The sequence below is a fragment of the Pongo pygmaeus genome, chromosome 6 (assembly GCF_028885625.2).
Source record: "Pongo pygmaeus isolate AG05252 chromosome 6, NHGRI_mPonPyg2-v2.0_pri, whole genome shotgun sequence".
NCBI classification, from domain to species: Eukaryota; Metazoa; Chordata; class Mammalia; order Primates; family Hominidae; genus Pongo; species Pongo pygmaeus.
The window spans coordinates 64,949,018-64,973,994 of record NC_072379.2 but is presented as its reverse complement, the minus strand read 5'-3'; the positions used below and the strand labels follow the sequence as shown (position 1 = coordinate 64,973,994).

At 40.2% G+C, this 24,977-nt stretch overlaps 1 protein-coding gene across 1 annotated transcript in view; it reads left to right on the top strand.

Moving 5' to 3' along the window:
• Positions 1-24,977, top strand: part of DNAH11 (dynein axonemal heavy chain 11) — a 355,283-nt gene that overhangs the window by 167,416 nt on the left and 162,890 nt on the right. The window contains exons 43-47 of the mRNA XM_063667481.1: positions 3,230-3,380; positions 6,182-6,313; positions 11,295-11,468; positions 21,280-21,484; positions 24,327-24,492. Of these exons, the coding sequence (XP_063523551.1) occupies positions 3,230-3,380; positions 6,182-6,313; positions 11,295-11,468; positions 21,280-21,484; positions 24,327-24,492 (828 nt within the window). The remainder of the gene's footprint in view (positions 1-3,229; positions 3,381-6,181; positions 6,314-11,294; positions 11,469-21,279; positions 21,485-24,326; positions 24,493-24,977) is intronic.

Below are 24,977 nucleotides of genomic sequence, written 5' to 3'. Positions count from 1 at the left end.
ATATTAATTCATTTAATACTCAGTTACCTTCTGAGATAGACGTAATTATTAACCCAATTTTCCAAGCGAATCTCCTACGTCTTAGTTTTCACCAGTGTTTTTTTTCAGAGTCAAAACTTTGAAATAAAGTTCAAAACTGCAGAAAAGTTGGAAAGGTAGTACAATGCACAGCCAGAGATGCTTGTCCTTCATTCAGTAACCATTTTACTACATTTACTTTCTCTCTCTTTCTTTCTCTGGCATAGAGGCACATTTTCTACTTTAATAATTTTTGCTGAAATATATGAAAGTAAATTGGAGACATTAAGACACGTCATCCCTAAGTCTGATTACAAAAGACTAGATACTGCTAGATGACTCTTGGAAGCCACAGCTTTAGATCATGCTCTTTCTTCTATTACTTGAGCTTAAAATATTCTTCTGGCTTTGTATCACTAATACTTTCACCTATATCACATGAGCTTATTGTCTTCTGTCCCTACAATCCCACCGTCTCATCTTTGGATACAGTATATGCTTACAAACATGCAACTTCAGAAATAATTGGTATACACTGCTAGTCAGCATGTACTGCTAATGTCTGCCATTTTTCCAGGCCATGGTGAATGACAGAGAACTTAAAGCTTGCTCTGAGGGTAGACTTATAGTCTGTTCAGTTCCTTCTATCCTATACAACAGGATCCAACCCCAGAGGACTGAGTAATAAATAAAAAGTTTTCAGAGGTCTGAGAACTTTGGCTACTCTAGAAAGTTTAGAAACCACACGGTTGTAGACGTCACTTGGTAAACCTGGAGCAGTTCTGCAGGAAGGAGGAACGACTGAGCTGCTGATAGGAGGACTCATTTGCAAATTCTGGAAAGCCAAAATTCTCTGTTAATGACCTGCATATTGCCATTAAGATGATACATTGGGGCACTGCAATGTAGCCATTTCCTGAGATGGGACACCAATGTGGGTGGTCTTTTCTGTGGGCAAGGAAAAAATATGCCATTTTAGTATGCCATTTTCAATTGTATGTAATGTAATAATACTCATGTTCCATACCTATCGCATCTTTTAAAAATCATAAGGAACTTTTTTTATGAAGCAGTGTTCCAAGAATTGCACACAAATGCAGCTCTGTAGCTTCAGTGTTTGCTGAAGGTAACAGTTTCTCCTTGTAAATTTACTGTCTTTTAATGTGTATTTTATTCCTAAGCTATGAAAGTTTAGCAATAATTTCTACATACATTTTTAAACTGCCCAGCAACATAGCCATTTTTACTCTCTGTCCTATGCTATGTGGTGTGATTGATCCCTAGTAGAGGTCATTTATCTGATACCCACACCCCCCCGACTTTTTTTTTTTTCTCTCAAGCAGAATCAGCTCTTACCACATCTCCTGGTTTGGTTGGACTGACTTTTTTCTGGAGCACCTCTCACTTGTGGAAGTAATTTGTGCAAAAGCATCATTTGCTAGTGGGATCAGTAGATTTTCTCTGAGACTTTAGTTGCTGCTGATGTGACTCCATGAAGTCGCTATTACCTGCACCCTAAGTGCAGAGCCCACTTCTTCCTTCTGGGCTATTTTTGAAGTTACTGCTCCTAGTGATCCTTGCAATGGCTTTCTGCTCCCACAGAAACCTGGAAGAAACTTTGTTGGGAAGTGGGGTGTGGGTTTTGTTATATCCATCAGAATCCAGGATGCCAACTCTTGTGCCCAGTAGGACGCTACTGCCTTTAGGAGAAACACAGGGAGATGGAGCAGTGATCTAAACCTGAGTTTCTGAATGCCACCAACTCTGTACTAATGAGTAACATTTATTGAGAATTTATTTGTCAGATGCTAATGTAAGCACTTTGTACATGCAAACTTACATAGTCCTCACAACCACCCCAGGAGGTTCATATTATTACCATCTCCATTTACAGAGGAGAAAATTGAGGCACAGAGAGGTTAAGTAACTTGCCCAAGGTAACACATTTAAAAAACGGTGGAACCAAGTTACATATCCAGGCAGTTTCACTTTAGACTTTCCTTTCCCTGAGCAATCCTCTTTCGCCTCTTCTTGATAAGCTCTAGATACAAAGATTCAACTTTCCACTCTGGCAGCTGATATGGGGTAAAATCAGTAGTTGAGAGGGTGGCCTTCATTCCTTTGTCCCCAGGCACTGACGCCTGCTTTCCATCGTTCCGCGGTTCCCACTGTCACTACCACACAGAGACATTCTATCAGGTTACTCTTACGCAATTGGACTTCTGCTGAAAACCATTTCTCTTGGTCTTGAAAAAGTTTTGACAGTTGACATTTTATAAATTTCATCAGAGTGTAACATAACTGGCTATTTAATAAACTCTATTGTGAAGCCTTGCGAAAAGTGAAAGGAGCCGTTTGTCAGATAATCATCTTGCCTTAATGTCTCCTGTGCTCAAAATGCAAGGTGTAGCTGAAACTGACCTGTGGTCATACTGCTTCTCTGCTGGATGCTAAACGTATTTATTCCCCCTGCTTCATCCTTAATGAGAACTTTCTGAGGGATTATTTTTAGTTTAACATCATACATTTTTGCCCTATAGCCTACTATAGGTGCTACTAAGTCATGCTTTGTTTTACTGATAAGTATTATTTTACTAATACATTAAGGATATTTAATGTATCAAATTGATAACATTTTATGTTTCAGATTACACACACACACCCCCCCAAGCATGAAACGCCATATCAGAACCACCTATTGGAAACTCGTTAGCAGCTATCAGATTGGAGTTACATTCAGTCCATTGAAAAAGGAGGCACTTTGAAATAGCCCCTATGGAATTTTCATCTTTTTATTCATAACTGATTTCTCATTACTAAATAATTGATGCCAAGATTAATCAAGAAAAATCGCAAGCTGTTTTCATAAATAAGGCCTACACTATGGGAATAGTTTCAGCCCTTCAGGAAATGACATAGTGCACTTCCTCATAAATGCTCGGTAATGGTCTACTTATATTCCATTATGTTTGGCTTCTAAGTGCTATTAGGAGTTTCTTTTACAGTCTTTTCATTAAAGTAAAATGGCCATTAAAACAAGTTTTTAAAGGGCCATTTTAAAATATTTGCAGTTTGAAAAATAGAATGAACTCACTAAACGTGTCCCTGAAGTGTTGCACCAAGCTGTGTTGAAGGAGGAAGCTTTTGACTTGGTGAAATTCTGCTTTTCAAGCCTAGTGTTCAATAAAAGCTTTTCTGTGTTCCTTTTCAGGTATGTGGCCAGTTGGATAGACAGAAGGCGGCATCAATCAGAAAAGGCCAATTTGACTATTCTTTTTGATAAATACGTCCCCACATGCTTGGATAAACTGAGAACAAGCTTTAAAACCATCACTTCAATTCCTGAGAGTAGCCTGGTGCAGGTTTGTCTTCGGTTACGCCATTTAACGTTCCGGTCCTGATGCGGTAGAGTTTGTTGATCAAGACAACAGAAGTTCTTGCTTGCCCAAGAAAATGAGAAGATTTCTGGAATTGCTAGATTGCTCCAACCCTCTTGCCCCCACCCCCACCCCCCATGTTCCCTGCAGCTTTTTGCAAACCTCTATCACATTCTGTTAGCATTTAAGTTTGTGCTCTCCTTCTTTTCACAATCTTGTGAAAGAAGGTTGAAACCATGTTTTCTTGACTTTTTTTTTAACATCCCCAGATAGCTCTTAGCACATAGTAGGTGCCAGATATGTGTTTGTTGAATCATTGTGTTCGTTTCCAGTGTCTTTGCACAGAATTAGAAGAACAAAGTTGCAATAGCTTTATTTATTTTTCTGGTTCCTAAGTAACTTGCCCAGAGAAGGTGCTCCGTATGTTTTCTAATAAAACAAATTTGTGCAATTAAAGATGCCAGCCAATGAGTAAGAGAAAGCCTCCAAATTCTAACACTTAGGTGCCGCCACTCACAGACCTCCCCCTCCCAAAAATATTCATGGAGGAGTGTCAGTCTGGATGAAGAGTTCGTAATATCCCAGGGATATATTTTTTCTCATCTTCATCTTGAGACAGCTGGTAAGAGTGAAGGGTACACATGATATGTTGTTATGGAAGCCAATGAAAATAATTCACAGCACACAGAAATGAAGGCTGTGATCTTAATCTCAGCATGAAGAAAAACTATCCCCAGCCCTTACAAGTAAAACACTTCACGAAAAGGTTTACAATTAGAAACCCCCCACACCCTTTTATTCCTACAGGAGCAAAATTGCTTTCTAAGTACTTTGTTACCATTAAGTGAGTGTGTTACCAAATTTGTTTGACACAAAATTAGAAATAGTCACAAGCATAATAAGAAGAGAAAGTTCAGGTTTTTGGATAATTCGCACACCAATTAAATAAACGATAGTCTTCAACAGTAATTATCTGAGGTATAATTTATTTCCAAAAGCAGGTCTGAATTTATTCATTATGAATTAATTATGTAGTTAGCCTAATTAGACTTCCTCTGGTGTAATACTTGCAAAAAAGCATTATCGTGTTCTTTCTCAAGTTGACTTGTGTATTTGTGTGATTCTCTGTGGTGTGAACTTTTCCATTCAAGAGTAGTGTGAAAATAGGTCAGTAGGAATTAATATGATTTCTGTTCTACTTCTTTCTTTTGTTGTATTCGGAAATGGCATTTAATTTTTAGCTCCTTTTAAGCTGCTGTTTTATAGAGCAATTTCTCTTCTGTGGTTATTAATAAGTATGGAAATTTGAGACAAAAATGAGTATAAGAAGATAGTGACCTGAAATGGCTATCTTGAGAAATTAATGCACTCTGTTTTCCGATATATGACGCCTCTTTAAGTTTGGTAAGGTTTATTAACTCTTTCAGATTACGCATTAAAGTATGTTAAGTGCTGACACAGAATTCAAGATGTATTTCAAGTACTGTGGGAGAAAATAGAAGAAACGTATGGCCTTATTTGTGTGTTCATCTCAGCAGATAGTGTCACTTTGAGACCGTTCAGTCTTTTTTGTTTTGATTTCAACAGTTCCTTAGAACAACATGGCTTCTACTAAAAAATAACAAAGCCTCAGAGTTTTACACTATTTTTCTTAATAGCAGCTTGGTGAGTTTTATTCTATTAAAAGTTTATTTCAAATTGGCAAATGTGGCACAACGTGAAATAATAGAAATCAAGACAGAAGATTAAAGAATATAATAGGTGCTCAACAATTTAAATGAAAAGTATTTCCCCATCCTCTGTGGCAAGGAAGGAAAGGCACACACAGTGCTGACCTCATCTGTGATCGCTTGCGTTGCTGTGTGTATAATAGAGATGAAAATCTATCATTGCCTGCAAAAACTGGGGGAAGAGTCTCTTGAGTTTTTAGGATCTGTAACAGTGCTAATTAATGAGAACTTTCTGTGCTTTAGAGAACTAGTCCGAAAACCTGTTCATTACTGGTTATTATTTCATATGGTGAAGGCCTCTGCAGCAGCCTCATTCCCCTCATTGCTGACACAACTGCCCTAAGCATGGGCCAGGTACATTAGGACCGCCCAGCATGTTGCCATTTCACCTGGAGGGTATGAAGAACACATTCCTGAGTTCCTGAACAGCATTTCTTTCAAGGTTAAATTTAGTTTGGTGTCCAAAAAGCTGCCACAGGCTTAAGCTGCCAGTCTGACATTCTAAATTTATGACAACAGGTGGGAAAATGGCTGCCAAAGCACTTACCGAAAGTGGTTTATCTAAATATCCAACAAGAAGGAAATAGTAAAATAAATGCCTGTTCATCCAATGGAATCCTCTGCATCCATTCCAGTGATGGTGTAGAGTAACACTTATTGATAAGGAAAGATGTCTTCAGTTTTTAATCAAGGAAGTGGATTATAGAATACTATTTAGAAAATGATTTCCTATTTATAAAAAAGTGAATATGTACCCTTTTTTTTGCTTATATGTGATTTTGGTCTGTATACTGATTATTAACTGGATTGTTTAAAATTTTATTTTTAAAAAATAGTTTGTTATTACCTAGATCATTTTGGTTGAAAGTGACAAGTTTTCTACTGTTAACTTAGACACCCAAGGTGGTAATTTTTGTCTCTCCCAATGTAGCAAATCACAGCTGGGAAAAACTGTGTACTCTCTTAAGGATAAAGGGGAGTTGTAAAAATATTCCTTGAACTTACTCCACTATTTAAAAAAAGTGTTGCCTCATTTGACTATTTCTTTTTCTTTAGACTATATGTGTTCTTTTGGAGTGCTTGCTGACTCCTGAAAATGTACCTTCTGACAGCCCAAAAGAAGTTTATGAAGTCTATTTTGTATTTGCTTGTATCTGGGCTTTTGGAGGCACCCTGCTACAAGATCAGGTATGTTTAGAAATAGTTTACAGGACCAGTTTCCAGTTTTGTGTGGGACAGGGTCATGGGGAGGTTAAAATATGGGATCCACACCTTTTTGTTATGTTATAGATCTATACTACTTGCCCTGTTCTCTCCTAAGTCTATGCATTCTCTGGGTAGTCCCATCCCTGATGGTTCTAACCCCAGGTGACAATGCTAAATCCATACCCTCCAGCCTGGCTGTGTCTTCTGAACTGAAAATTCTGTGTTTCCGGCTCCCTCTGGGGCCTCACCTTCAGCATGCTGTTCTACAAGAAGCCCCACTCAGTGTGCCTGAGACAGATCTCCTCCTCTGCCCCATACTCCAACTTGCCCCTGCTCTTCCTTCTTTTCTTTTGCTCAGTGGTACATTCTTCCCGGTAGCTCCAGTTAAAAATGTGGGAGACATCACTCTTCCTGATTTCTGTGTCCTGTGATCTCAGACCCTTTCACTTTCACCTGTGAAATAGCTGCCAACCCTATTCCCTCTTCTCCATCCCTGCAGCCTAAATTCAGGAGCAAAGCATCTTTAGATTGCCCTGGCTATTGTAGTGTCTTAGTAGCTCAGATTGCCATAACAAAATACCACAAATTGGGTGGCTTAAGCAATAGAAATTTATTTCTCACAGTTCTGGGGACTAAAAGTCCAAGATTATGGTGTCAGCATGGTTGAGTTCCAGCAAGGACTCTCTTCCCACCTTTCAGACCGCCACTTTCCCACTGTGTCCCCATGTGACAGAGAGAGAAAGATACTGGTTTCTCTTTTAATGAGGATACTAATCCCATCATGAGGACCCTATATTCATGACATCATCTAAATCTAATTATGTCCCAAGGCCCCACCACCAAATATCATCACACTGGGGGGTAGGGCTTCAAAATATGGATTTGGGGGTGGGATGTGGGAGGGGGGGTGACAATTCGGTTATGTAGCATTTGATAATCTTCAAATTGGTCTCCCTCTCTCCAGTCCCTCTTACTTCTAACCAGTCTCACACACTATTCCCAGGATAGTCATTTGTGAACCATAGTCAACCCTGGGCCAATTCCTTTTTCACTGGTCTTTTTTTTAGCTGAAAGTGAAATATTCATGCCTGTACAGATTGCTTGCATAACCCTTTTGTGGCTTCTGATTTCCTATGGGGAAACACTTGAGACAAACATTTGCACCAGCACACAGATCCCATGAACTGCTTAGGCTTACCAAAGTGCAAAGTGGGAATTATTCAACTTTAGAAATTTGCAGATCTAATTGCCACCATGCACCTCTATGTGTAATTTTTCTCATGTGATCTTTACAATGATTCTTCAAGGTATCCTCATTGCACAAATAAAGTAAAGCTCAGAGGGGCAAAGTAACTTGCCCAAAGTCACATTGATGGGAAATGGCAACATCAGGATTCCCACCCGAGTGTGTCTTTCTCCAAAAGCCACGGTACCTCAGGGCCTCTCATGGGTCATAGTGCTTCTATGGGTACCCCTGAATTTTTACATTAAAAATAGATAGCACACATTTTCCAGGCTTCCTTGTTCTTTCCAGATGTAAGTGGGGGCATTTACACTGAAATGCATCACAGCCAAGAGTGACCTATATTTCTGTTGGTTTGTCCACTGTAGATCAGAAAATAAATGGTTGATGTAATCTGTTGGCCAGTTCCACATCTCGCCACCAGGTTACCATAACTCATGCCTATTATTATAATAGTATATTTGGAATTCACTTGGCCTCCTAGATCTTATTTCAGCCATTCTCAGAAGCCAGATTCCTTCTGTAATTTCCAAGTGCTTTCTAAAGATTAGCAGACTCTCACTGTGTAAGTGAGAGTCAAGTATTCATGTCAGGGACTTCATGTGGCTTTCTCAGAGGCACGGTTTACAACAGGTATGGGTTCCTTGTTTATGGAGGCCACGTGCAGACAGAAGGCAACCCTCCTCCTCCACCAGGTATTTCTTTCAATATTTACCCTTTTCTCCCTTTCTGGGACTGTAAAATCAGGTGGGATGTTGATAGCGGACATCTTCCCCGTCCTACTCATAACCTCTCACCTCCCTCCCAGCTGACCCTCTTAATCTTTCCAATTTCCAAATGTATCAGACTTCCCCCCTAGTTATATAAGCTAGAAGCTAGATATCACTGGCACCTTCCTTTCCCTAATTAATAGTCAACATGAGCAGCAATAGTAGCTTAAAATTTTCAAAAGGGCTCTAACTACAGACCATTTAAAAGAGAGGCTGTGAGTTTGGCAATATGCGTGAAACAGACACAAGAAATGTTCTCAGGACAGCCACTTGGTAGCTTAACAAATTGAGTGTCTAATATGTGTCAGGGAATGTGCTTAGAGCTTTTCATAGGGTACCTCATTTACTCTTCAAAAACTATAAAACCCTACATGGATTGGTACAACTATTCTTTTACAAATAAGAAACTGAAGCTTAGAAAGGTATATTAATTGCTTCCAGGCACAAAGCTAACCCATGTCTAAGCCAGGTTCAAACAGCAGCTGACTGACTTAGGACCTGTGTTATTAAGTCATTGCAGCCAACCTCCAAAACAAGTTTCAAATCAACTTTATCTGAACTCCCATAAACTGCCGTCATTTCTCACTTGGCTTCTGAAGTAGCCTCCTTACTGGGCTTTCTATTTCTACCTTTGTTCTGATAATTCATCATCCACTCAGCAGTCAGGGTGATTTTTTGAAATGCACATGAAATCATATGATATACTCCAGAGTTGAAAACACTTGAATGGCTCCTTATTGCCTTTAAGATAACATTTCAAATTTTAATTCTATTTACAAGGCCTCTGAATCTAGCCCTGCTTAGCTCTCCCTATTTCTTCCTCTGCCACTCCCTCCCCTACTCCCCCACTCCCCCCCCTACTCCCCCACTCCCCCATCCCCAGCTACAGGGTCCAGTTTCTTGAGCACACCAAGTTCTTTCATACCACAGGAACTTTGTACATGCTGGACTCTTCCTTAAATGGCACTTAAAGATGCCTTCCCTGAACATCCAATTAAAATAGGTTGCCTCTGTTACTCTCACTTATAGCAAACTTTACTTTCAAGGCAACTGTTGATTTCTGCGTTTGTTGGCTTAGCCTCAGCTGGATGACACATCTTCTTGTTCCTCTCCTCTATTCCCCATAAACTCTGTGAGAGGAGAGACCCTGTTGGTTTTCTTTTCTACTTTAGAACAGATGCATTTTAGTTGAATGAATTAATGAATGAAAGATTTGTCACCAAAATCATTTTGCCTATGTAGTGGTTAGGTGAAGCAAAGTTTGATATAAAGTAAAAGTTAAATGTAGTCTGCCTACAGAGAATGGTGCCAGATAAGTAATATCATCTGAACTGTCCTGGCTCAAGACCAACTTTTGCAGGGTGAAGAAATATCTTCTACCACCAATCTGAAAATAATTTAAATGAACCTAAAGTCATAACTCATGCATGGGGTGGTAGAAGGATGCTCTCAGCTGGTTTGGAAGATTGTGGGGCAAGCTCTCCCTGCAAACACGGATCACCCCCCTCTGCCCAGTTTATAGGCCATAATCCAATGACATAGGGACATCAAAGTAAAAGCAGGTTTAAAAAATTCTCTGGGGAAAAATCACAGTTGAAGTCATAGATAAAAATGAGATTGCTGAAAGCAGTAGACACACACCATATTTTTAAGAGTTCATCAAACTCACTCTGTCAGGTCATGCTATGGATATAGGAGTCACTGGGCCAGGTCTCCTGTGGATATAAGAGGTACTGAGCCAGGTCATCCTATGAATATAGGAGTCACTGGGCCAGGTCATCCTATGAATATAGGAGTCACTGGTCCAGGTCATCCTGTGGATGCATAGAGGTATCACTGGACCAGGTCATCATGTGGATATGGCAGTGACTGGGCCAGATCATCCTAGGGATATAGGAGTCACTGGGCCAGATTATCCTATGGATATAGGAGTCACTGGGCCAGATCATCCTGTGGACATGGGCATCACTGGGGCAGGTCATCCTGTGGACTTGGGCATCACTGGGCCAGGTCATCCTGTGGACTTGGGCATCACTGGGCCAGGTCATCCTGTGGACTTGGGCATCACTGGGCCAGGCCATCCTGTGGATATAGAAGGGTTTTTCTAGTTGTTGCCACAGTTGTCCTTTTCTTTATTTTCCAACCGTAAGCTAGCAGTAAATGTCTTATATCTATACTCATATTAAAACAAGCACCTCCCAGTAAAGAGAGCCTGTTCCTTGCCAATATAAATCTCTCTGGAGGCTGAAAGTTGATCCCTATGCACTTTTCAGCTGGACCCCTTAGATTTGGTCTGGTAGGAAACCAAGTCCATGCATTTCTCCCCTCCTCCATCTCTCATGGCAGGGATTCCCAGATTTAGAATTCCAGAGATCAATAGAGTTTCAATAATGATGTGTAGGAATGGTATAGAGTTGCCAGTTGTTTACTTTTCTAAGCAAGAGCATTTATAAAAATAACTATTTATCACCATAATTTTATAAGGTCAAAATATTTTATCATTGAAATATTCATTTTATCTTAAAATTTTATCATTTTATCATTAAAATCTTCATTTTATCACTGGGAAGCTATAAGCTCAGAACAAAGGACAGTATTTAAATCAAATAATGTCATTAACTTTTAAAAAGTACTCCATTCTTATTTTTCCCATTTTCCCATAAATTGATGTGAACACTGGTAGAAGTGAACACCACTGTTACAACAGTGACTACCTAGCATAGGAATTTGCATAATACATTGTCATTAGATTGAATAACCAACAGGTAATCTGGTGTTCACCTAACTTTACCTTGCTTTTTAAGTTAATTATTTCACAAAATTTGTGCTTGATGGGTTTATGGTAATTTTAGGTTTCTACCCCTGTGATATTGTTACTCATAATTTGTTTCTTTTTTTACAGTTTTAATTACTTTGAGTCTGTAATAAGGATTTTTCTTGTTCTCCTTAGATTTCTGATTATCAAGCTGACTTCAGTCGGTGGTGGCAGAAAGAGATGAAAGCAGTGAAATTTCCATCCCAGGGAACAATCTTTGATTATTATGTGGACCACAAAACTAAGAAATTATTGCCCTGGGCTGACAAAATTGCCCAATTTACTATGGATCCCGATGTGCCTCTGCAGGTAGGTGTGTGGAACATAGCAATTGTATTAGTCCATTTTCATATTGCTATAAAAAAATACCTGAAACTGGGTAATTTATAAAGAAAAGAGGTTTAATTGGCTCATGATTCCACAGGCTGCCTGGGAAGCATGATGCTGGCATCTGCTGGGCTTCTGGGAAGGCCTCAGAAAATCACAGGGGAAGGGGAAGCAGACGCTTCACTTGGCCAAAGCGGGAACAAGAGAGAGTGAGGAGGGAGGTGCTGCACACTTTTAAATGGCCAGATCTCATGAGAACGAATTCACTTTCATGAGAATAGTACCAAGACGGATGGTGCTAAACCATTTATGAGAAACCACCCCTATGACCCAATCACCCCACACTAAGGCCCCACCTCCAACATTGTGGATTACAATTCAACATGAGATTTGGTGGGGTCATAGATCCAAACCATATCACCAATATTCAAGTGAAGTGTGCTGATGTGATCCCTTATTTTTTTTTTTTTTAAAAAAAAAGTCTTTTTTTTCTTTCTTGCCTGATGAATTTATTGTGTTAATATGCTCAGCATATGACATATATCACTGGCAGAGAAGAATCTCAGCTATAAGAATGCCTAGTGATGGCCAGGCGCGGTGGCTCATGCCTGTAATCCCAGCACTTTGGGAGGCTGAGGTGGGTGGATCACGAGGTCAGGAGATCGAGACCATCCTGGCTAATACGATGAAACCCCGTCTCTACTAAAAATACAAAAAATTAGCCAGGTGTGGTGGCGGGCACCTGTAGTCCCAGCTACTCTGGAGTCTGAGGCAGGAGAGTCACTTGAACCTGGGAGGCGGAGGTCGTAGTGAGCCGAGATCGCGCCACTGCACTCCAGCCTGGGCGACAGAGCAAGACTCTGTCTCAAAAAAAAAAAAAAAAAAAAAAAAAGAGAGAATTTTGATAGTGATTGAATTGAATCTGTAGATCACTTTGTATTGTACAAACATTTTTACAGTATCAATTCTTCTAATACATGAATATAAAATGTCAAAAAAAAAAAAAGAAAATGCAGAAATATAACAGACATCTCACTAAGCATTCTCTTTTTTTTGTTTGTTTGTTTTTTGTTTTTTGAGGCAGAGTCTCGCTCTGTCGCCCAGGCTGGAGTGCAGTGGCGCCATCTCGGCTCACCGCAAGATCCGCCTCTGGGGTTCAAGCGACTCTCCTGCCTCAGACTCCCAAGTAGCTGGGACTACAGGTGCCCGCCACCACACCCAGCTCATTTTTTGTATTTTTAGTAGAGACGGGGTTTCACCATGTTAGCCAGGATGGTCTCGATCTCCTGACCTCATGATCCGCCCACCTCGGCCTCCCAAAGTGCTGGGATTACAGGCGTGAGCCACCGTGCCCGGTCTCTGCATCCTCTTTTTAAAAAATATTACAACTTAATTCTGTAATAACTATAAAATATAAAGAAATAATAATTTTTCCTAGAAACTTTGTGAGTTTGTAAAAATTGAAGGCATATTTCTGTTCAGTGATTCTTATTTCTGAACTTATTGTAAACTTCTTAGTTAGCACTTTTCACATGTAATATTCTTCTTATACCCTCCAGCTATCAAATGAATATGTTTAATCTCCTCTATTCACGTTTCAAAGTCATATGACAGCTGATGATCTAAATGAACCTTTCTCTCTTTCTTCACTGTTTCTTTTCATAGATTGCTCTTCTACATTTCCCTTAGATTCAGGTATTCTTTGATCATCGTATTCTGCCTTAATGTGTTTTCCTTTTCATGTTATTTCTTCCTCAAAATCATCTCATTCTGATTCATTTTGGAGCTTATTATTTTGGGAGTGCTGTATGAGTGGCATATAGGTGATTTCTGTGGTATTTATTAGCGGGCAGTTAGTGCCAAATAACAGCCCAGTGCATTCATTTCCTGGAGCTGCCATAACAAAAGACCAAAGACTAGGTGGCACAAACAATAAAAATGTATTTTTCTCATAGTTCTAGAGGCTAGAAGTCCAAGATGGAGATACCGAGGGGTTTTGTTTCTCCTGCAGCCTTTCTCCTCGGTTTGCTGATAGGCATCGCTTGCCGTGACCTCACATAGCCTTTTCTCTTTGTGCGCATTCATGGTAACTGTCTCCCTGTGTGTCTAAATTTCCTCTTCTCCTAAGGACACCAGTCACATTGGATAAAGGCCTAATAGCCTCATTTTAACTTAATTATCTCTTTTATAAGTCCTATTCCCAAATACAGCCACATTCTGAGGTATGAGGGGTTAAGGCTTCAAGAGATGAATTTTGGAGGAGACATAATTCAGCCTGTAACAATGTGCCCTCTTGACCCCCAAAATTCAACTCCTACTAATGCACAAAATACATTCACCCATTCCAACAGCCCAAAATTCTTTTTTTTCTTTTTTTCCTTTCTTTTCTTTTTTCTTTTTTTTTTTTTTTTTTTTTTTTTTTGAGACAGAGTCTTACTCTGTTGCCGAGGCTGGAGTGCAATGGTGCAATCTTGGCTCACTGCAACCTCAGCCTCCCAGCTTCAAGCAATTCTCCTGCCTCAGCCTCCCAAGTAGATGGGATTACAGGCACCCTACCACCATGCCCAGCTAATTTTTGTATCTTTAGTAGAGACAGGGTTTCACCATGTTGGCCGGGCTGGTCTTGAACTCCTGACCTCAAGGGATCCACCCACCTTGGCTTCCCAAAGTGCTAGGATTACAGGCATGAGCCATCACTCCCGGCCTACCAACAGCCCAAAATTCTTAACCCATTCCCATATCAACTCTAAGTCCCAAATATAATCCAAATATCATCTACATGATACATTTCATCTATCATTTCATTTCATGAATTGAGGTACAATTCATCCTGAGGCAAAATTCTTCTCTAGCTGTGAACTTACAAAACCAGAGAAGTTGCCTGCTTGCAAAATACAATGGTAGAATAGGCACAGGATAGACCTTTCTATTCCAAAAGGGAGAAATCAGAAGAAAGGGGTCACAGGTCCCAAGCAAGTCCAAAACTTAGCAAAGCAAATTCTTTTAGATTCTTAAGACTTCAGAATAATATTCTTTGGCTCAATGCCCTGTACCAGGGCCCACTGGGATGATGGCCCTGCCTCTGGACCCACTAAGGCGGCAGTATTGCCCTTGGGGGCAGCAGCCCTGTCCCTGGGGCACTGGGCGGTAGCATCTTGGCTCACTGACAGAAGTGGTGACCCCACCCCCTGAAAGTGAGAGGGAAATAGCCTCATCTCCCTGATCTGTACCTTTTGGGCCAGTGGTGGCAGTGGCAGTAGATGTTCTGCTGATCTGTGAATTGCCTTTGGAGTTACTTTCCCTTTTCTTGGAGGTTAATACATATTTGCAGCCAGGTTGCTAAATTGTCTTGTCCTGTAGAATCTAAGAAGTCTTACCTTCCTGCATTTTGTCCTGTTTCCATCCTCTTTACCCCAAGGTGGCAGTATTTCTGCTGGTATAACCCCATCTCTATCCCTGGCTTCTTTTGAAATAGCTGATTTTGTCTAAGAATTACACCCATAATTTCTTTATGGAGTCATCGTCTGGCCACACTTTGGTGTTCTCTCCAGAATACACTTTCTCATTCATGTTCTGCATATGGACAAGCTGAGAATTTCCCAAATCTTTAAGTTCTAGTTCCTTTCTGCTTAACAGTTACTTCTTCAATATGTCTTTCTCCTCTTTCATTTTGCTAGCAATAAGGAGAAACTAGGTCACATCTTCAACACTTTTCTTAGAAATCTCCTCAGTTAAGTACTTGAGTTAGTCACTCACAGATTCTATCTTCCACAGAACACCAGAATGCAATTCAGCCATGTTCCTTGCCACTTTATGACAAGAATTGCTTTTCTGCCAGTGTCAAATAACACATTCCTTATTACCATCTGAGGCCTCACCAGAAGCCTCTTTAATGTTCATATTTGCACCAACAATCTCTTCAATGCAATCTAGGCATTTTCTTGTCTGCACCTTAAAACTATTCTATCCTGTCGTCTTATCCTGTTCCAAAGTCACTTCCACTTTTTTAGGTACCTATTACCGTAGCAGGCCACTTCTCAGAATCAAAATCTGTATTAACGATGAGATACCACCTCACACCTGTTAGAATGTCTGTTATCAAAAAGACGAAAGATAACAAGTGTTGTCAAGAAAATGAGATAATGGAACCTTTGCACACTGTTGGTGAAAATATCAATTAGTATAGCCATTATGGAAAACAATAGGGAGGTTCCTCAAATTAAAAATTGAGCTACCATATGATCTAGCAATCCCACTTCTGGGTATATATCCTAAAGAAACAAAATTAGCGTGTCAAAGAAATATCTGCACTCGCATGTTTACTGCAGCACTAGTCCCAATAGCCAAGATATGGAGTTAACCTAAGTGTCCATCGATGGATGAACAGACAAAGAAAATGAGGTTCATACACACAATGTCATACAGATTAAGCATCTCTAATTCAGAAATCTAAAATGCTCCAAAATTAAAAACTTGGAGGGCTGGCATGATGCTCAAAGGAAATGTTCACTGGAATAGTTTGCATTTCAGATTAGGAATGCTCAACCAGTGAGTATAATGCAAATGTCCCAAAACCCCCAAAAATTGAAATCCAAAATATCTGTGGTCACAAACATTTCAGATAAGGGATATTCAACTTGTACCTTTCAGCCTTTAAAAAGAAGGAAATCCTGTCCTTTGCAACAACTTGGATGAACCTGGAGGACATTAAGTGAAATAAATCAGACACAGAAAGACAAATACTGTGTGATTTCACTTACTTGTGAAATTTTAAAAGTTGAACTGACAGAAGCAGAGAGTGGAATGGTGGCTACCAGGGGCTGGAGTTAAGAGGTTGGGGAGATGTTGGTCAAAGGATACAAAATTTCACTTAGGAGAAATAAGTTCAAGAGATCTATTGTACATGGTGACTATAGTTAATAACAATGTGTAGTATTTTTTAAAAACCATTAAGAGAAAAAATTTTAAGTATTCTTCCCATAAAAAATAAGCACATGGGGCTGGGTGCAGTGGCTCACACCTGTAATCCCAGCACTTTGGGAGGCCAAGGCAGGTTGATCACCTGAGGTCAAGAGTTCAAGACCAACCTGGCCAACATGGCAAAACCCCGTCTCTACTAAAAATACAAAAAATAGCTGGGCGTGGTGGTGTGTGACTATAATCCCAGCTACTCGGGAGGCTGAGGCAGGAGAATTGCTTGAACCGGGGAGGCAGAGATTGCGCCATTGGACTCCAGCCTGGGAAACAAGAGTGAAACTGTCTCAGAAAAAAAAAAAAAAAAAAAAAAACCTATGTGAATTGTAAGCGTATGTTAATTTGCTGGATTTAGCCATTTTACAGTATATACATATTTCAAAACATCAGGTTATACACAATCAATATATACAATTTTGTCAATTAAAAATTAACTTTTTTAAAAAATAAAGCGTATTTTAGCTCTGTGATCCAAAAAATTTAATTATAGTTGTAACCTAAAGAAACCCAACTGCGCATAGAAAGATGATCATGGCCATGTTGTTCCTGACAACAACTAAAAAAAGGAAAATTGAAAAACTAAGTTGTAATATATTAGTAGAATGGAAATCTACGCAGCAGTAAGAAAAATTACCTAGACCTAGATACACCAATATCAGCATATCTCAAAAGTATAATGTTGATTGAAAAAAGCGAACTACAGAATAATCTCTATATTCTGAAACTGGTTGCATAAATTTACAAATAAAAGTTCAAACAAACAAGCAAACCTGTACAGTAGTCTCTCACTTATCCATGGTTTGCTTTCTGAGGTTTTGGTTACCTGTGGTCAGCAGTGGTCCAAAAATGCTCAATGGAATATTCCAAAGATAAACAATTTATAAGTTAAATTGCACACTGATGTGAGTAGCAGAATTAAATCTCATGCCGCCCCACTTTATCCCACCCAGGATGGTAACCATCCCTTCATCCAGCTGTCTTGGTGACCAGGTCGATTGTTGTGTATTGCAGTGTTTGTGTTCAGGTAACCCTTATTTTACATAATAATGACCCCAAAGTGCAAGAGTAGTGCTGCTGACAGAATTGTTCTTTTTTACTGTTGTTAATCTCTTAGTGTACCTAATTTATAAATTAAACTTTATCACAGGTATATAGGTATAGGAAAAAACGGTATATATGGAGTTCTGTACCATCTGTGGTTTCATGCATTCCCTGGGAGCCTTGGAACATACCTCGCCAAGGTTAAAGGAGGACAACTGTATTTGTTTGCTAGGCCTGCCATAACAAAATACCAAAGACTGGGCAACTTCAACCACAGAAGTTTCTTTTTTCACAGCTCTGGAGGCTAGCGGTCCAAGCTCAAGGTGTCAGCAAGTTTGGCTTCTCCTGAGGCCTCACTCCTCATAGCCACTTTCTCTCTGCATCTTCACATGGCTTTTCCCTGTGCATATGTATCCCTGATATCTCCCTGTGGGTTCAAATTTTCTTATAAGGACACCTATCAGATTGGATTAGGGCTCAGTCTAATGACTTCATTTTAACGTAATCACCTCTTTAAAGCCCCTGTCTCCAGATACAGTCCCATTCTGAAATACCGGGGTTAGGGCTTCATGACATGAATGTTGGGGGGACACAACATTATCAGCCTGTAATATTACTCCGGTATGACTTCATCCTATCTCATTACATCTGCAGCACCCCTATTCCCAAATAACATCACATTCTGAGGTACTGCAGATGAGGACTTCAACATAGAAATTTGAGGAAGAGACAATTCATCCCCTAACAATGAGGAAATTTATTATTTCACGAACAAGGAATTCAGAAGTCACATAACCACAATGCAGATTAATTCTGTGACCTGGTGGAATCACCAAGGATTCTGATCATCCCATCTTTCTGTACTGCTCTTCTTAACATTTCTTACCATTGACTTCAATTTAAGACAGCCATCCCTTTGGTCTCAAGATGTCTCTAGTGGTTCCAGAAGACAACTTCAAAGGAGGCAGGGACTTTCTCATATCTTTTTGTTAAGAGTGAGGAAGCCTTTCTCAGAAGCCTGGAGCTGACTGCCTCCTGCATCTAATTCTGCAGACTGGGCCATGTGCCACCTCTAACCCAGTCTCAGGCCTGGGCAGTGGGGCTGCCATGATGGGCTTTGATGAATCCTCACATCCTGCAGGAGCCAGGCAGAGCTTCCTGTGGAGCACATGGCTATGTGGGGGAGGGGTGGGGACTTGGACAAAGTGGGGCTCTCCCAGCGAGGAAGAAGCAGGGAAGGCTGGGTGCAGTGACTCACGCCTGTAATCCCAGCACTTTGGGAGGCCAAGGTGGGTGGATCACCTGAGGCCAGGAATTCGAGACCAGCCTGGCCAACATTGTGAAACCTCTTCTCTACCAAAAATACAAAAAATTAGCTGGGTGTGGTGGCAGGCACCTGTAATCTCAGCTACCTGGGAGGCTGAGGCAGGAGAATTGCTTGAACTCGGGAGGCAGAGATTGCAGTGAGCTGAGATCGTGCCATTGCACTGCAGACTGAGCAACAAGAGCGAGACTCCATCTCACAAAAAAAAAAGAAGCAGGGAAATGGTGGTCCCAACAGGCAAAAGTGCCTGCTCCATCCACTTTATGTATTTGGAAATCTTGCTTTTTATTCAAGCTGCCTAGAATTCAGCTACCTACAAGTATGATCTAGCTGGTTGAAGGCTGAGAACCTGTAATCAACCAAGACTGCTGAAGACCTGAAAACTGGTATCACAAGACTGATGCACCTTAGTGATGATATCTTGTATTCAACAGAGAACCTTTGAGGAGTTTCTACTCTTTCTTTCCACACAGTTGTACCACATGTGATTATTTAATTAACAGCATCTTAATATAGTAGAAGAGAACCATAGAAAGTCAATAATAATAGCAAATACAATATTATGCCATTATATGTCAGGCCCTTTACTGAGTGCTGTACATAATGCAATCCTTATGGCAATCTTCTAAGGCAGGGACTGTCACTAGCCTTTTTTTTTTTTTTTTTTTAACATACAGAGAAACAGGCACAAAGAGAAGAAATATATCCACAGCTATACGGGTAGTAAGTATAGGATGACCAACAGTTCTAGTTTGACTGGAATTAAAGCAGTTTCGGGAACATTGGACTTTGAATTTTAAAACTGGGAAATCCTGAGCAAACTAACAAGAGTTCGTCACACTAAAACAAGCAAAGCAGGATTCACACCCAGGCAGCCTGGCTCCAGAGTCCATGCTCTGAAGAGCATTCTATGTGTAGATAAGAGAGAGGTCAGGCTCTGACAGACTTGGGTTTGAATCGAAGTACTGCCACTTACTAGTAGCTATGACCTTGACCAAGTGAGTTATGTTCTTTAAGCTTTAGTTTCATGACCTCTGAAATAACAACTCTCTTTATAGGTTTGTTATGGGTGTCTTATGACATTATACATGTAAAGTGCTTAGCATGGTACCTGCCACATACTCATTTCCAAGTAAGTGTGAATTATTGGTATTAATATGTGGAAAAGGCCAGCAGACAAATTTAAAAGCAAATGATGACAACTAGCAGCAAGAAAGGGAAAAAATATGAGATGCAGCTCGAATGTTTTTTAAAGAGTAGTTTAGGACTGTTTAGTGTAGCACAGAATAGTCTGTCTTTTAGTAAGCTCTGAGTATCACTGAATTAAAATGACGTTCTAGAGTAAATGTTCAGACATGAAGATGATCTAGAATTGTGTATAAAATATTCAGTTGAGTCAGCCATAGTGGCTCATACCTGTGATCCTAGCCCTTTGGGAGGCTGAGGCAGGTGATCACTTCAGCCCAGGAGTTTGAGACAAGTCTGGGCAACATGGCAAAATCCCATCTCTACAAAAAATACAAAATAATTAGCTGGGCATGGTGGTGCATGCCCGTAGTCTCAGCTACTTGGGAGGCTGAGGTGGGAGAATAACCTGAGCTCAGGAAGTCAAGGCTGCAGTTAGCCATCATCACGCCACTGTACTCCAGCTTGGGTGTAGGAGTGAGACCCTGTCTCAAAAAAATAGTCATTAAAAAAACTCACAATCAACCGGGCACAGTGGCTCAAGCCTGTAATCCCAGCATTTTGGGAGCCCGAGGCGGGTGGATCACAAGGTCAGGAGATCGAGACCATCCTGGCTAACAAGGTGAAACCCCATCTCTACTAAAAATACAAAAAATTAGCCGGGCGTGGTGGTGGGCACCTGTAGTCCCAACTATTCGGGAGGCTGAAGTGGGAGAATAACCTGAGCTCAGGAAGTCAAGGCTGCAGTGAGCCATGATCACGCCACTGTACTCCATCCTGGGTAACAGAGCAAGACTCCGTCTCAAACAAACAAACCAGGCTAAGGCATTGGTCCCAATTTTCATTTGTGTGTGACTTGACTTCTTGAACATTTTCTCATCTCCTGAAATGTTGTAGATAGTTTCTTATATGTTTACTATATTCCCTTCTGTGCTTACCACAATGTTGGGCAGAGAGTAGGTGTTTTGGAATTAGGAGCCTTGGGGGCTAGTACTTAATTTGGAAATGATAAATCAGTTGTTTACTTTATGGTACTTTGATGGCATTATCCAGTTGCTCTCCTCAAGCTACAATGTCTGAACTCTGACCATTCAAAATTGAAAATAAGGTGGACTCTCTCCTGTTGGGTGCTAATCTGAACTATGAATTATTAGGATCTCAATTCTAAAGTGACTGTGTTGAGTTCGATATAAAATTTTGGAATGCCTCTCTCGTGCGCGCGCGCTCTCTCTCTTTCTGATCTTTGTCTCATTCTGTTTCTCCTCCCAGACAGTTCTGGTTCACACAACAGAGACAACTCGTCTTAGATATTTCATGGAGTTGTTGCTTGAGAAAGGAAAACCTCTAATGCTAGTAGGAAATGCAGGAGTGGGAAAAACAGTCTTTGTAGGTGACACATTGGCAAGTCTGTCTGAGGATTACATAGTATCCCGTGTGCCTTTCAACTACTACACAACATCCGCAGCTCTGCAAAGTAAGTGCACCTATTTATTTTCTAGAAACAAGGCATCAAAAATCATCAAGGTGGGGACATGCAGCCCAAAAGACTAATAATGCCTTTCCCTAGAATTTAGAGTTGTTGCTTGGGCCTCAGATGAATTTGTACTTATCATCCTTATTAAATATACATTGTTTAAATATTGTTGTGATTTTGGCTTTCTATGTCACTCATGGCTTTATTTGGGTGATTATGCTTTAGAACAGCAAGAATATACATCAATAGTGTTAATGTGTTACCTCAAAACCGCTGGTTGCCTTTAATTGCATGGAGTCTTACCAATATAAGGGTATACTCAAGGAGGGTTCTGGTTACTTTTTCAAATAAAAGATTAATTTAGGAGAAATTCATTAAAACTGTGTTGAGTAAATGACAGAGCCAAGAGTCATTAATGAAATCTTAAAATCACTAGAACTAATTTTGAACTATTGAATAACTAATCAATGTAATCAAAAGAACCACACAGATTTGGGGCATTCCCAGAGTTAGGCAGGGTGAGCAAAAGAGACATGGGATGTAGAGAGGAAATCACAGAAAGAACTGATGTCAGAAGGCCAGTCAATCTCCAGCAGGGAAAGGGGGCTCTGTTGGGGGGCAGCCAGACTCTCTCATGTCCAGTTGTTTATTAAAACTGCTGAGTTGCCTTGAATGTGGGTTCCTGGGGTATCTGTTTACATGTGGATATATGTTGTTTTCTTAGCTATATCAGTGGAGACTAATAATAAATTTTCTTACTCATTGACATCATTAACAGCCAATAGTGATTTTTCTGTCATCTTTTTTGTTAATCACTTGGTCTTGTCTTTATGAATGGAACCCTTAGAAAGCGAACTCAAGCCAGGTGTGGTGGTACATGCTAGTAATCCAGCTACTCAGGAGGCTGAGGTGGGAGGATTGCTTGAGCCCAGGAGTTTCAGTCCAGCCTGGGCAATGTATTGAGATACCTGTCCCCTAAAAAGAGCCAATTATTTCATCCATCTATTCAGAAAGTACATATTATTTACCGACTTTTTCCCAAGCATTGTGTAGGGTATGTTTTTCATTTGCAGATATGAAAGAAAGACCTTATGATTTATACATGGAAGATTAGGCTACAGTTCAGTAGTTGAACAAATTACCTATGATGTGAGTGCATCTTGCTAATTCCTAAAAGGAATACAGGCATGAATATGATTTAGAGATGGCCTATTAGTGTGAGGAATAGAAAGAGCTATAGTTGTCAGTATACTTGTAAAGAGAATTATGATTTCAAACATTTGAACTGGGGCAACAAATGGGCAAAGAAGATTAGGATAGAAGGACCAGCTTAAGCAAAGACATGGAAGAGAGAGAATTGTGGGACACATTCAATGAATTGAATATGATGACTGAAGCATAGTGATTGGGTGGAAGATATGGAAAAGGCTAAGCTACTGATTTGGAGTTATACTGCAGATAGGGTGACCAGTTCGCCAAAAGACCAAAGTGTTTTCTGGAACATGGGACTTGTAGTGTTAAAGCTGGGACAATCCCAGGCAACCACCGATGGTTGATCACACCAACTATAGAGAATGCTGAGATACAAACTGAGGGGACTGTATTTCATTTGATGGAAAATGGTGAACCATTAATGGGGAAGCAAGGAACTGACAAGGTGGGCACTGTCTTTTGAGAAGAGAGATCTGAGATGGGGAGATCAGTCCCCCTGAGTAGTATAAGAGCTATATGTAATGTGACCCTGGACCGGAATTGTAGAAAAGGAGGTGGCAAGTTGGGAACATATGGAAATGATATGAAGTACCATTTTATAGGCTGTGGTTGGACAAACACAGGACCAGGAGAGAGAGATTACTGGAGGCTTTGCATCTGCCTGACTGGGCATGTTAACCCCATAAGCAGGAGCACAGAGACAAAAGGAAAGAGGTGAATTGTGAGTGAGGAAAAGATGATGTTAAGCTGAGTTGGAAAAGAGGCAGATTTAGTGTTGGCTGAACGTTGGATGGTAATGGCTAGTAAGAATTAATGCCCGGCAAGTGTTTGGAAATGTGGGTCTGCCTCTTGGAAAAGGTGTTTATTTATTATATGATTCTTTGTTCATTCATTCATTTATTTGCTCATTTAAAAAAGTATTTATTGTGGCCATTGTCGGTGGTATAGCAATGAATATGACATAGTTCCTTGGTCTCAAAATACTTATAGTCTGTTTGGCAAGTCAACAAGTAATTACATACTACATCTCAGACACACACTGTTCTGGATTTTCTTCACCCAGAACTTTAAAAAAATAGAGACAAAGTCATATAGACACAGGAAGAAATGTAACTTTATGTATTCACGGATAGTGACTACATCGTGGATAGTGTCTACACACACTGTTCTTGTGCCTCCGCACTCCAGCAGCCTAAGAAGACAGGTATGGGAGACTTTCCTGAGCTGTTCCCAGACTCTCCTGCAGAGATGATACAGAAGAGAACTGAGAGACCAGGCCATAGCTGGACCAGCAGTGGCCATATAGAATGGGTACAGGGGAGGAAGTACACAGATCAGCAATTGGGTTGTTTGAGCTGTGATGGACAATGTGATGTCATGCTGCGCATGTTGCAGTCTCCATAAAAGGAGAAGTGGAATGACTTCTGGCAACAGGAGGGAGATTGGCAGGAGAGCATAACACAAAAGGAGGGGCCAGAGACACATCTCAGGTCTCTTAACCTATTAAGAGGTGATACCTGAAACCATGGGGTGGATGAAATCAGCAGAAGAAGGTAAGAACAAGAGAAAAATGACTAAACAAACATTTACATTCTATTGATTGGTGGACAGAAATATATGTTTATTTCAGAAATTCTTGAGAAACCCCTAGAGAAAAAAGCTGGTCATAACTATGGTCCTGGAGGAAATAAAAAATTGATTTATTTTATCGATGACATGAACATGCCTGAAGTGGACTTATATGGCACTGTTCAGCCTCACACCCTGATCCGGCAGCATATTGATTATGGACACTGGTAAGCAAGTCTCTGTAGTTTACTCTTTCCCAAAATCTAATAATTATTATGGATAGTAATTATTATGAATGAATAATTATTATGAATAATTATTATGGATGAATTCAAGTGCAGTTATCCCCAGTTTCTTCTAAGGAATATCCTTTGGGTTTACTTTGTATCTCTTTTCATCATATTAAATGGAATAGTTTCCCTTTGTATCTTTGGAAGATTGGATTGAAAAGTATCTCAGAAATGTTAAGACTGTCCAGAAATCATGTCCTCTTTAAGAATTAACTCACACTAAATTATTTAAGAGAAATTTGATCTTGTTTGGCAGGGTGTAAATGTTTGGGCACTGTAGTCTGCAATCCCTGACAATTAACTACAAGGACAGCTCCCAGCCCATCCATGGAGTCTTGCTGTGGGTACAAGATAGTTTCTACAGAGTAACATAAGAATCAATAAGCAGTAATAGTAATAGTACATTGACGCAGCTCCAGATC